At 40.9% G+C, this 14300-nt stretch overlaps 1 protein-coding gene across 1 annotated transcript in view; it reads left to right on the forward strand.

The window, feature by feature from the left end:
* LOC116720071 (protein ELFN1-like) overlaps positions 1–13850 on the forward strand; it is a 121516-nt gene extending 107666 nt beyond the window's left edge. The window contains exons 3-6 of the mRNA XM_032563094.1: positions 2175–2758; positions 2846–2999; positions 4372–4538; positions 5030–13850. Coding sequence (XP_032418985.1) covers positions 2490–2758; positions 2846–2999; positions 4372–4538; positions 5030–7085 — 2646 coding nt within the window. The 5' untranslated portion in view covers positions 2175–2489 and the 3' untranslated portion in view covers positions 7086–13850. The remainder of the gene's footprint in view (positions 1–2174; positions 2759–2845; positions 3000–4371; positions 4539–5029) is intronic.
* The last annotated feature ends 450 nt before the right edge of the window (positions 13851–14300 follow it).

A 14300-nucleotide genomic window follows, 5' to 3' on the forward strand; every position in this document is an offset into this window, starting at 1 on the left:
AAGAGAAGGGGCAATGTGCGCGTGTGAGTAAAAACACACACACACACACACACACGCCTGTTTGGATTTATCACAGCACAATGAAACATGAAAACATGATTTTTTGTGTGTGTTCGTTCTTGTTTTGTTGGCTCACTCTGTAGCCTTTGTTGCTTTTACAAATAAATTGTCACAAAATTCTTTGACAATTTTTAGCCCAGAAATCAAAGTCCCAGGCAAAGCAAGCTCAACTCCTGATATTTGTTCACTATCATAGATATATCTTATTTTCGTGTTTATGAATTTATTAGTCATTTAAACTGATATGAAGTTGTTGTTTTTTTAGCCCCACACAAGCAGTGTACGCCATCTGTCAACGAACTGCGTCACTCTATTCTCCTCCTGGTGGCTCTTACACGTTAGTCTGCAAAATGGCAACAGCAAAAGTTGGGAGAAATCACCAGTCAGTTGGTTCTTCAACAATAATTGAATAAATTGTTTTCAAAATTGTATCATTTGTTGAGTATTCATTACCCAATCTATGTATACATAATCACAATACAATACTCTGATCTTTCTGAGTTCTGCACCAAAATGTAATGTATTAGAAAACTAAAACTAATAAAAACTAAACTGAAACTAAGCAATATTTAACTAATAACTAATAAAAACTAGCAAACACAATAAGAACTAACTGAATTAAACAAAAAGTCACAATGAAAGATACAACTAAACTATAATAAAAAAATCCCAAAGCTATTATAACCCTGTTGTGGCCCCTGATGCTCTCCTGTCCTCAATAGTGCAGAATGTATTTGGAGCCGGTGTGAATTTCAAAGGGTTCCTCTGCATTAGCATAAGGTACGTCACTTTAATCGCAGCAATCCTTCTTTCTGTAAAGCAACGGGAAGGTCACATTAAGTTTCTCATCCTAAGACGGCTTGTACCTCATAAATTTTTGAAAGTACGATGACGAGTGTGAAGCAAGCTGGTCACGATTTTAAATGCTGGCATGTGCCACAGGGCCGTTCTCCGGATGGCTGTTAGCGGGAGCGTGGCGGGGAACCCAATGAATGATGCGAAATGGAAAAAAGGCTGACAGCCTCCTAACATGTGTGTATCATGTTAGCTGTTATGTGTATACGTTACAAAAGGAGGGCAGGTGCACATTTCCCCCAGCTGGCCTGCACTCCAGCTCCCTCCTCTGCTCCTGCAGGCAGGAATCAGCCGTCTCTCGTCTCCCTCGTGTCCCTTCCAGCTCTGCAGCCTTCCTGCACCCCGGTGATTTGTGTTCTCAACGCTTTGTTTACCTAAGCTTCAACCCTCGGTCTGCAGGAAGGCAGGCCGTTTCTTGTGCCACTGTGAGTTCGCCCGCTGTGTGCGTGAATCTGGCAGCAGTTCCTGCACTAAGCCTGGTGACGGCGCGAGGAAAGTAAAACTGAAAATGTTACAAATGGAAGAGGAACTTTGAAACTTAAACTTCAAAACTTAAAATAAGCCATCAGCATATTGGTATAAACATTGGGCTTTTGTGTTGTTGAATCAATCAAGGATTTCCTTAATCTATTTGATGTCACTTCCTGTTTGATCTCTGCCTCTTTTTTTCCCCAAACATATTTCTCAAGAACTCAAAGAATACTTTATCCTAGTTTCTTTCCAGAATTAGCTTTTGTCAAACAGGAATGCTGCTTCTTTTCTTTCTTGCTAGCTTCCTTCTCTCATGCTTGATGCATTCATCTCTTTCCCCTCCACACCCATTCTCACCAAGAGAGGCCTGCTGGGAGCCTCTCAATCCATCATGCATCAGCTTTCCTTTTTTTTTTTTTTTCTCTCACAGAGAGTGTTTTATTTGGCCCACATAAATTAATTAGAAAGAGTATCTATAGCTGGACTATTGTTAGCGGCAGCCCACCAAAGCCCCGAGGCTAATGGAGGAACAGCAGAACAGAATCTGTTAAAAACAACAAAAAAAACAAGCAGGTGCGATTTGTACTTGCGATGTCTTCTGAGTGTAAGAACTCAACGCTGTCCGTGTACGGCTGCATATATCAATTTAGACGGGGAGGGAATAAGTTCCTTCCCCGTCTCATCATGTCGGTAACAGGGTTGAGATCGCCGCGTCTCGAGGACAAACGCGTCTGCTTAATGAAAGGCCCTCGACTAACACCCTCGCCTCCCTTTGTTTTTCTCACCAGAGACGAGTTCTCGTGCCGAGGGAAGACCGACGAGTGCCGAGGAAGAATGAGAAGAGGAACCGGTCGAATAAGAGATGGCCTCAGGAGACGTGAAAACCGGTCTAGCAGCAGGACAAACTCAGCTTGCCAATTTCCACCGAAAATAATACATGTGGACTTTATGTAGGCGATAGATGCTGTTTACTTACTGCCAGTAAAGGGCCATATCCTAGTGGATACTCATTTTTACTCTAATCAGTCATTTAATAATCCGAGAGGAAAACAAAATTTGGCCAAAGCTTTCTAATGACTGGAGGCTACATGAATAAATGTTAAATGGCAGGGATCTCTGGTCGGATTCCTCCGTCGGACATTGTAATGACGTCCCAAACGGCCCAGAGAACAGGACAGCTGAGACATAGCAAGGCAGGAATCTTATCCACAACCTGCTCCTTCGTCTGCTGGCTCGCTCTGCTGTCGCTGCTCCGACTGCCGGCTGTAACGGCAGACTGCTGGCTTATCGAAGGGGAGAAAGGCTTTGTGTGGCTGGCCATCTGCAGTATGAACCAGCCGCCTTATGAGGCCATCCCCTCCCACATAAACAGGTAAAAAAAAAAAACAAACGCTTAAAAGCTTCTTTCTAATTGCTTTTTAAAGTTTTTGTTTTGGTTAAATATCTACTACATCCGCAGCACGATCGTGGATCTGAGGCTGAATGAGAACAAGATACGGTCGGTGCATTATTCCTCGCTCAGTCGCTTCGGAAACCTCACCTACCTGAACCTCACCAAGAACGATATCAGCTATGTGGAAGATGGAGCGTTCTCGGCGCAGTTTAACCTGCAGGTGAGCCGTGATAGTAGATAAATGGACACACGTCTGTATGCCCATGCACAACAAAAGTATTCGTCTTTCATCTAGAGAATGCATGCTCTAACATCTAGAGACCCAAAACTGCCTTTTTCTGTAAAATAGCTCAAACTCAGTGAGATTGGATCAAGTGTATCTGAGTACATGAGATGTTCACTGATACACACCAACACATGTTAAACCTCACACTAATTACACTAAACAAATATCAGATGCAATAACGCAAACATAAATGCGCAATATAATTATTTTACAAAATAAAAATATGTCTTTAGCTGACTTTTAAACATTTTTCCTAGCAAAGTCGTGGTTTGGGTTACTTGTCCTGCAGAGTACAAGACAGACAATCTGTCAAAGCTCAATTTGCAGAAATAAACCTCTCAGTCTGAAACAACCATTCAGAGCCAGGGGGAGGGTCAGCATTGGGTTCCGCCAATCATGTTTGTGTATGCGCTGCTCACACCTTCCTCCGTTGCTCTCTGCTATATTGGAGAAACTTTCCCACAACGAAATTTGCCATGAATGCTAAGGCTAGTTAGCATGGCTACCAATGACGACGGATAAACAGTTTTTCTGAAACCGTAAATTGTTTCTCTGCCATTAGCACATTGAGCATCATGAACATTTAGGTGATTCACACTGCTAAGCCCCTCCTCCTGGCTCTGATTGGAGCGGTGCTTTTCTTTAGACGACACAGAGAGGAGTCAGGGAAGCTCAATTTTGTCACAGATTATCTCTCATTCGATACTGTGACGACATAGTGACAGTTTTAACACATATGTAAATAACATTTTTTATAAAATACTGCAGCTTTAATGTCTGTTCCTAAATAATAAGGTGACAATGCAACGCTGTTGTAAAAATTCTAACTTTTCATTTTTAGAGAAGTTCAATCACAAACCTAGACAAATACTAAAGGTGTTTAATCAACTCTAATTCTAGAACATAAATGAATTAGACTGTCATTGATTCTCACAGTAATCAATGACGTTTTCTGTGTGATGCTTTACTTTTATCCAAATGAAGGATAAAAACTCCCCTCCCGCTCACATATGCGAATGGAAACCGATATGATGTTGAAAACATCCACTCATTTATGCTTTTCAATAATGAGTCTCCATGCAATACACCCGAGCTGCTGGAGCGGTGCCAGGAGCTAAAATGCGAACAAGACAGATCTGGGTAAAAATTCGTTCGCAGCACAGAGGCTTAGATCACCATGTGAAAAAGTAGCTGTTCTGAACCGTCAGCTGTTAGTTCTGTATGTTTGCAGCTTGTAGTGAGCAACGCCTGGCACTGTCGGGCTCTTCAGAGATTAGGATAATCCCACTTGTCTTTGTCTCCCCAGGTTCTCCAGATGGGCTTTAACAAATTGAGAAACCTGACAGAGGGGATGCTGCGGGGCCTGGGCAAGCTGCAGTATCTCTACTTGCAAGCTAATCTCATCGAGACTGTTACAACCAATACCTTCTGGGAGTGTCCCAATTTGGAGAATATAGATCTCTCCATGAACAGGTACTGTGTGCAGCTTTGTATGTGTATAACAAACTGGTGAAAAGAAAGAATGGTGTGGCTGCACAACAAAGTACATTGAAGAGCGGAGAGGCAGTGGGAAGAGAAGCTTTATGGCTACTATTATTTTTATTTTAAGAATTCATATAGTTTCATGAGTTTGGATTGAAACTATATCTTTCACCTGATAGCTACACTGACAAAATGTAAATATCAAGTTCTATTTTACAACACAGGACCATGGATAAACACAACGCTTGATAATCTCTGTTCTTACCTGAACAGCAAGGGGCCTGTGCTTTGCCGCCGCCTCCTCAAATGAGCGCCAACTTTCTAATAGCGGCATAACGATAGATAAAGGTCAAAAGATGAGACCAGAGACCGATTTGATTCATTAAATAGTAAATGGTCATCAGAACAAGATGAGAGAAGACTTGGGGAGAGATGTTCGAGTGTATCTGTAAGTCTCCATCTTTCTCTGTGTCCAACTCCAGGATCCAGGTTCTGGATGGCAGTTTGTTCTCTGGACTCTCCAAGCTGACGACCTGTGAACTCTACACCAACCCCTTCAACTGCTCATGTGAGCTTCTGGGTTTTCTGCGCTGGCTTGCCGTGTTCCCCAACAGAACCAGCGAGCGGATGGTGTGTGACTCCCCTCAAGGATTCTCCGGATACAACCTGCTGAGCCAGAACCCTCGCATGCCAGCCCAGCGCAATGCCCTGCACGTGCTTAATCTGGTGTGCACAGACGATGGCAGCAGTGTGACACCCTTCTACATCTTTGACTCCACCACCCAGCTGCCAGACTTCGCCTCGCCCTGCGGACTGGATGATTGTGCCTCGGGGACGGCTCCTGACGAAGTGATAAGCAACAGCCCTAACTTAATAGACTCCAAGCCTCTCATGACAATAAAAAAAGTGGAACATTCGAGTGCAGTGATAACAGTTCAGATTCCCTATCTGTTTAAGAAATTGTACATACTGATTCTGTACAATAACAGCTTCTTTACTGAAATCAAAACTCTGAATAAAAACAGCGAGGATATTGAGCTGAAGAACTTGACACCTAACACGGACTACACTTACTGTGTGGCTTCTACAAGATACTCCCTGAGGTTCAACCACACATGTTTGACCTTCTCTACCGGTCGAAGAGCCGGTGCAGAGAGGATTCGCAATCAGTCATCCGCCACGCATTACATCATGACTATATTGGGCTGTCTGTTTGGCATGCTGCTCTTCCTCGGTCTCGTCGTGCACTGCCTGAGGAAAAAGAGGATCATGGAGGAGAAGGAGAGAAAGATGAACAGAATCCAGAGGACGTTGATAGAGCTGAAGTACGGCGGGGAAGGGGACATAGAGGGAGGGAGTGGAGGATCTGTCTCACAAAAGCTTGCTGTGGGCGAAAGCCTGTCCAGAATGCCCTACCTTCCCCAGGGAGGCGAGATTGATCCGTACAAGCTTCAGGAGGTGATAGAGACTCCAGGACACAAGTCTGCCAAGCTGAACTACATGGAGGTCAGAGGCTCTGGCATCGAAAAGGAACGGGAGCGAGAGAGAGAAAGGGAGATGTCACCACAAGCCAATCCCCAGGGCTCAGTAGCTGAGATATCCACCATTGCGAAAGAAGTTGACAAAGTTAACCAAATCATTAACAACTGCATAGATGCTCTCAAATCCGAGTCCACATCCTTTCAGCAGGGAATAAAGTCCCCCACAGCGGGTGGAGGAGCTGTTTCGACAGAGGAGCCACAACTGGTACTTCTGTCCGAGCAAGGAGAGAGAGGAGGCGAGTTCCTCTCACCCGTCTACAAGGGTGGAAGAGGAGGAAGAGAAGAACGGTTGAGGAGTTACCATCCATCTTTGCAACGACATCACAGCATGGAAGCTCCTCCGACAACCAAACGGCCAAGCACCTCCTCCTCTCCTGGCTCCGCCCGGAGCCCTCGCTCCTTCCGCTCTGAGGGAGGGTACCACTTGTCAGAGTCACGCTACATCGAAAGAGCTTCACCCGGGGAAAGGGGAGGAGACGCCATCCGCACCGTCAACCCAGCTGCGGCTATCCTACGGGCCGAGGCCCAGAGGATCCGTCAGTACAACGAACACCGCCACTCCTACCCAGGATCACAGCAGCATCTCCAGGAACTTCAGCATCATCCGCAAGTCTTTCAGGAGCTTCACCGCCACCCAGGAGGTCGCAAGCCTTCTGTGTTGGATCCCATCACTCTCAGCAGGCAAGCAAAGCAGCGGGAGTTAGCCTACTCCCAGCTGTCACAAAATTACCCGCTCTCACCCCAATACCACAACCTCAGCTACTGCTCCAGTCCTGAGGAAGACGAGGAGGAGGAAGGGCTCCTGTGCACCCCGACCCTAGGGCTTTGGGAGAGGTTCAAAATGCACCGTAAAAGGCATCGGCAGGCATCCTTAGAGGACGAAGGATATGTGGCAGCTGGGCATGCACTGAGACGGAAGGTTCAGTTTGCCAAGGATGAAGATCTTCATGACATTCTTGACTACTGGAAGGGTGTATCTGCCCAGCAGAAAGCTTGATCCCATATGTGAAGTTGCCAAACACCTTGAACTCAGTATAACACCCTGCATCCACAACACACTGATACAAATATGTGGATATTTTCATCAAAGACTTGTAAATATACACAAACAGCTTATGGGATTTACAAAAAAATCACTTTGCACACACATGTTTACACACGCCGAGACACAAAACACACATGCACACATTTTACACAAACTAAGCCTTTTCCTCCTGAAACGGATGAGGACCAAGCTAATATACCTATTATCGTGAACAAAAATATGAATAAATTATTGAGACTGAGACACTTTTTTTGTAATGTAATGGAAATTATAGCTCAGACTTATGTAGCTATTTGTAAGTTTTGAAAGAAGAAATGTAGAATCAACATTAAGAGTAGAAAAACCCTAAATGTGGTAGGAAAGCCCATTTTGAACAACCCAGTGATGCTTTGGATCCTTCCAACAAACTCAAACTTCACAGAGCCATAATAATTACTCTCCTAAAGCTGAGCCAAACAACCAGAAAAGCAACCATTCATAATGAATGTACAGTGTTAATTCAGAGGTTTTCATTCGCTCATGAAAAATAACCCTAGGCTTCTAATTATTCATTTGGTCTTTTCTTTTTCAGGGTGGAATGATTATACAACAAGTAAGCAGACATTTATTGTCAAATTTAAAAGGCAGCCGGTCACTCTGTTTTTCATCTATTTTAGTGTCAATCTGAGGAAAAGCTAAGACATTTTGAGTATTTCTTCCTCATTTACTATACCTTGTGTGATCTAGCAGTTATTACTACTGAACAGCAACAAAAAAAAAGCAGTGGCACAGCGCTGCCTTTGCCATGGCTAACAGATGCTACAGTATTTTTATGTTTGAAATGCCCTACTTAACTTTTCGAAACATCCCTACTGTCAGCGTGACATCATAGCTTCATCTTTTTGTCATCTGCACAAGCAATTTGTCTTTGAAAGGCTGCTGAGAAACTAATTTCAAGAGAGGCCGGCTCATCCATGTTGTAAAACTGAGAACGAATATAACAATATAAGAAACACAAAATCGATACAACTAAAACGGCAGCATAACAAAGCGAAAGGCCAAACCGTTTGCTAAAAGGAAAATAAAAAATTTCAGAATCTTTTCACTATTACAGAAAAAAAGCAGCTTTGAAGCACATTCTCCATTTTGCTCGTTTATTTCCCATGTGATATGTGAAAAGTTTAAGGTATCAGGTTTTTTTTTTCTCAGAAATAACTTAATATTTTCATAAGAAAAGGTAAAACATACAAACATTGTGTTTTATGTACAGAACAGTGTACATAAAAATCATCCTTTGGACTGTTTAGGAGCAACATGCTGACAACAGTAAACAGAGGCAAAAGTGAGAAACAAGAGTCATTTTATATAAGGAGAAAAATGTAGAAATATTTTAAAATATGATGCCTTACATACAAATAGGATTCTATTTTTTTCTGCTATAACGCCTACATTAGTTTGTATTCTAGAAAGCATTACTAAGCCTATTTTAGAAAGCCACTGATTTTCTGCACTGAAAACAGATATAAGTCAGTCTAAACTGAATGGACCTCAAAATACTGACTCAGAATCTTCCAGGTTATGTCAGGCTTGTTTTTTTGGTGGTTTTGCGGTTGTTCCTGAACATGGAAGCTGTTTTCATCTCGTCTAAGACCGTTTGGGTCTTTCACCCTGACCTTGGCAGACTGGTGGCAAATAATAACTGGTAATAAGTAATAAAATCCGTAGCAGTTTAGAAACTAGCATTACTTATCAAAAGATTGAACTCAATGGACAGTCATAAACTAAAATATTGCTGAAAAGTCTATTTTCACACCTGGACTAAATTGTTGGCAACTCGCTGCTAAAGACAGAAAACCCCCAAATGGTCACTGGAATAACTTGAAGCTGACAAAAGAAATTAATTTTAAAAATGACTAAAATCTGACCAATGAAAATAAGACATTGCTTTTAAAATCTGGTTCAACAGAATCATAAAAAAAAAACAGCAAACAATGAAACAGGCCTGGACAAAATGACAGTACCGCTAGAAAAGATTGAAAATAATGTTCAAGCACATCAGCTCTATCACACCAATAAAGAAAATAGATTTTTAATACTGAAATGTGGGACTAACCTCCTCACAGGTTAGTATTTTGCCCACACAATTCCTGTTCTTTAAAACCACGGCAGCTGTAGGTTGTGTCATCATTCCACCCTTAAAAATTAAATCTCACAAATTATTTCGCTGACGACAAGAGTATGCAAACACGTGACCGCAGCTGTACTCCAACCAGAGTTTGGGAGATTTAAAACATCAGATGACATGGTTCTGGATGGGTGACCAATCAGCAGTAATATTTAAATGTGTGCTGAGACTGAGTAGGTAGCTCTCATGAGAGAGTGAGTATAATGTGCCAAATCAGCCGATGGGGTAGTAGAGCCCTACTGTGTATTAACTTCTTCTCACCACTGTTTTTATATAGAGAAATTTAAAAAAAAAAGAGGGTAAAATAATATATTATAATATGTTGTTATTATTCATTATTCTTATTCTCATTACTAGTCTTCATATTATCCCTACGATCCTCAGCATCAATATTTTATTATTTGAATACGTCATGGCGATGTTGTGTAACCGTGTTTTTGGACTGTTTTGAAACTCTCAGCCGAGAAGTGCTTAAAAACAGAAACCAACACAACAGAGGAGACGCTTGTGTCCTCCTTTTCTACCGAGAGGAATATGCTCTGTCCTCTGAGCCGAACAAAAAAAAAAAACACACACACAAAAAAAAAAGCAAAACACAAGCCAGCCTTTTCTGTTGGTGAACTTCTACTACATGTGCTCTTTGTCATCCTGAAAAGAGAACGCTGTACAGAAGAGAAAAGTTCTATATTTGCAACAAAAGTGACTGTTTTGTTTCTACAACATGGCTTTGAAATCCTTCAGACTTTTCAGAAACTTCAGAGTCCCAAACTTAGCCACCCGTCCGCTCACCCGCACTGGTGCGTTTTTGATTTTGAACCCGAACTCAAAAATTTTAATCCTCTAATGAATGTCTCCAGATTCCCATATGGGGGAAGCCAAACTGCACTGTTCAAAATCAGAAAACGACCGTGATTGAAAGACCCAAAACTCTCCGCTTCTTTCCCGACACACTGTAGCTCCACTGTGTTTTATAAACTTTTCATTTGAATCCCGAGTTTTTATCCTTCTTTTTTTATTATTATTATTATTTTTTATTTTGGACTCTTCTGGTTCCACTGTGGTGCCATAGTGCCAAACTTGAGAAATCACAGGTATTTAAAACTCATCTCGAATACTGCTAAACACTGACCTCTTCTGCTACACATGGCTAAAGTGAACTAGGATTTGCACAAAATGATCCACCGTCATTGGCTCGCTGAATCCCCGCTATCCTCAAAATCATTTTTATGACCAAAGTACTGTGGTAGATAATTGACTCTTACGCTCTTCTAACCAGGACTCAGTCCTGCCCTTACAGTTACTACATCATCAGCACACACATCTCATGCTCATAGAAACAAGCGGAAGAATGTATTCTTTGAGATGTTATTTCTCTTCTGTCGCTGGATTAAAGCGTACAAGCAAAAATCTAACCGGCTCCGTTTACAAACGTCCTTCAGATCGCAAACAGCGGTTCAGAACTGGATACTACTAAGAAATTATTGCCATTGTTCACATTAAGTTATCCATGGAGGAGTTTTTTATTAGAGCAAGGTTTTGTTTTTATATTTTTTTTTGTTGTAAAAGCGTTAAACTTTGAGTAAATGTGGTTAGAAGAGGTGATGTTTACTGTATCTAAATTATCTGCACGATTAAGCGATATAGTTCAGAGTGTTTGGAAGTGGGCTTCTATGGAGTTGAGGTCAGTAGCTACAATCTTACCTTGCAACAAAAAGAGCTCACAATCTTCAAAAGGTTATTGTTTTCTATCTTGTCATTGTTAACCTCACAGAGCAACACAACTAAAACAACAGGGCGGTTCGTATTGGGAGTGATGATCTTCAGTCGTCTGAAGAACCTCACCAAAAACAGCCAATCAGAGGCAGGAGGAGGGTCTTAGCGCTGTCAGTCACCTTTGTGTGCACGCTGCTAAAAGTGCTAATGGCGGAGAAACAACTTACAGTCACAGGAAAACCATTTATCCACCATAATGGGGGGCTATGCTAACTAGCTTCAGCATGCACTACAGTCTCAGTATAATAGAGAGCAAGGAGGGGAGGGGGAAATTGAGCATCGCCACATGATATTGTGATTGACAGCACTAATACCTGCCTCCTGGCTCTGATTGGTTGTTATGAGAAGGCAGAGAAGCTCATGACATAGTGACAGCTTCAACAAATACATAAAAAAATATATTCTTAATACTGCAGCTTTTTGGGGTTATCTGACCTTGCTCTAGTTGGAATTGGAAGAGGTGTCCTTACATGGTTGAAAGTCTTTGTTTCTTGGAGAATTAAGAGATTTTTACACTTTAAGGACCCAAAGCAAACCCTGATGTCCCTTAATCTACAATACAATCAGGAAGCCCAGACTCATCAGGCTCCCTGACAGGGATTTGTTACTCTAGAATTCAGTTTTTTTACTTTCCATTACAACTGGTAATGTAAGGTGTGGATGCACCAACTCATTTACCATTAAGTTCTCTCAGCACATTAACTGCAGATAAGATAGTGACTACTGAGTAAAACTCCACAGAATCCACTTTGAAACAAAATTTCCAAACTATATCCCTTAAATATAAAAGGTTTTAAAAGGCATTAAACGAGGGATGGAGTCAAAACTTAAATCACATTTAACAGATTTTATATTAAATAAGCCAGTATTCACATGACTGATTATAATATAGTAAAAATTAAAATGAGAACACATTCACAGTGGGCCATCTTTGCAATGCTTTCTGGTTTGAGGTACAAAATGACTCCAACCTTGAACAACAAGTGAACAATCATATTTTTGTTGTTTCAGAAACGGTGTAAAAATATTCTCTGCTGTAATGTGGCCAGAATGCTCAAGTAATTATTCCTGATGAAAATCAGTGGTGGGCACCACCAGCTGAAACAGATGAGAATAAACAGTACGGTAGTTCTACTAACAGTAAATTGTTAAACCAACACAGTATTTAGCAAAAGCTAAAGCGCTAACTTAAACCATATTGAATTACACACCTACCTGTAAGGTTTGAGCTTCAGGAAGTGATTCTTTGGAGCAGATATTTTACTCTTCTCACTTTTCTGGTTGTTGAGTGTTGCTAACGCTGTTGCTGATTTTGCATAATTGAACACGGTAGGTCTTCAAAGCATGCAGGGCACCAGTAGATTTTAAACAGTTTACTGCAAAACTACAGGCTGTTGTAGTTCTACAGCAATGCATTGTGGGTACAGAATAAACATATTTTGCTGCACCACAGGTGGAGAGCAGGAGTAGCATCATTATTCCTGAATATTCTGGAAGGACGTGGAAAACTTTTCTTCATCAAAGACATTAGAAAATGACTTTAACAAATGGGGCTGTTCTATTTGAAAAGGAAAATATTTAACTTAGTGATACAGAACATTTATGTATGTTTATTATTATTTACAGTAAATATAGCTACACCTCCAAAAAGCTGCAACAAAAACCTAAGTTCCAGATTTTCTTATCTTAAGAAATGTTAAGGATTCTACATAATGTCTATATAGAGTTTTTAATAGCAAGTTTAAATGTAAAGATATTCACATACAGTATATGCCCTCAAAAGGTAGATCAATTTTGGAATTGCTATTTACATGTTCTACAATGCCTTAGATATTGTTTTGTACTGTCCTAAATGCACTAAGAGCATTTAAGATTTTTAAAGTTAGCAAAAGTGCTAAACCAAAAATTAGCTCCGCTATTAGCGGAAGTGTGCCCACCACTGGTTACATTCATTGGTTAATAAAACTCCCCGTTTATAGGACTGCACAAATACGTAATGTGATTCAAAGGTGTTTTTTTATTGCTGGTGTTTAGACAGGAGCAGCAATGAAATGGTTTCTCTGTCTGAGTCTTACTGATGAGAAAACTGTTGAGCTGCAGTTGCTTCTGTATTACACGCCCCAAATTCTGGTTTTAACCGAATAACAACAAACAGCCTTAAAACATTTGATTTTCTGTTCATGTTTTTAACTTTAACATTGCTTGTAAAATAAAAGAATAATAATATATATTAAAAAAAACTACATACGATCCGGGTTGGACTTTTTTTAGCCGCTTGAATCTTTAGCCTTACTTGAGCATTCTTTGCGTATCGGTTGTATAAGTGTAGCAATATACTAAACTGCTGTTTTCGTTTGAAGATTTTTTTTTTCATTGTATTTATGAACAGCTTGGATTTGTCGCGTGTCGGACAGAGAGTAGCCGAGCTTAGACCGAGACGCCAATGAGAAGGAGGAGGAGGTTCAAGCAAGCAGACAACAGCGACCACAATCAGTGCTGCTAACCTTTGACCATCGATGTACAACTGTAAACTGTTTGTTTGAAACAACAGTTCCTCGGATGTGGATGTGAACTGATGCGTTATTGACGAGTGACACACACGGCAGTGGGGAACCTCAGTGGAAGCTTGTGTTATATTCTTCTCGAGAACGACTCAGGAGAGAGAAGGCGAGAGAAATCCTGAAGAGGGAGAACATGCTCTACCGCAGGATCTCGGAGGCTTTATTTTCTTGTTGAAAAATGAAAAAGAGCACAAATAAAATCGCCTTCCTTAAACCCGTCTCCTTTTCTAAAGAATTTTTTTCTACGATCCACATCCAGGACTTTCTTTGCGCACTACTTAAATGTTTACACGGTTGCCTTTTCCAGATCACAGGGCGTACTCTAGCGTAGATTGCTTTTAATTTAATTTAATTGTATATATTGCACATATATATTTACACACACAATCACAACCAGGTACTCCAAATATTGCACAAAGCAGCAGAAATGACAAAGAGTTAGGTTTTAAGAAAAACAAAAAGTCTATAAACCCTTGAATTTTGCAGTCAGCTGCAATATTCACTTAAGCATTCAAATATGCCTTCTACATTGTGCATTGTAGATTACATTTCAATCATTTTTTTAAGCAACTTTGTGATGTGAAAAATATTTTGCTGCATTTTTCCAAAGGTAGGTTCAGTCAAGATAGTTCATAATTCAGCCACATCAAAAGCCACTATTCGTTCACG

The sequence above is a fragment of the Xiphophorus hellerii genome, chromosome 5 (genome assembly GCF_003331165.1).
Source record: "Xiphophorus hellerii strain 12219 chromosome 5, Xiphophorus_hellerii-4.1, whole genome shotgun sequence".
NCBI classification, from domain to species: Eukaryota; Metazoa; Chordata; class Actinopteri; order Cyprinodontiformes; family Poeciliidae; genus Xiphophorus; species Xiphophorus hellerii.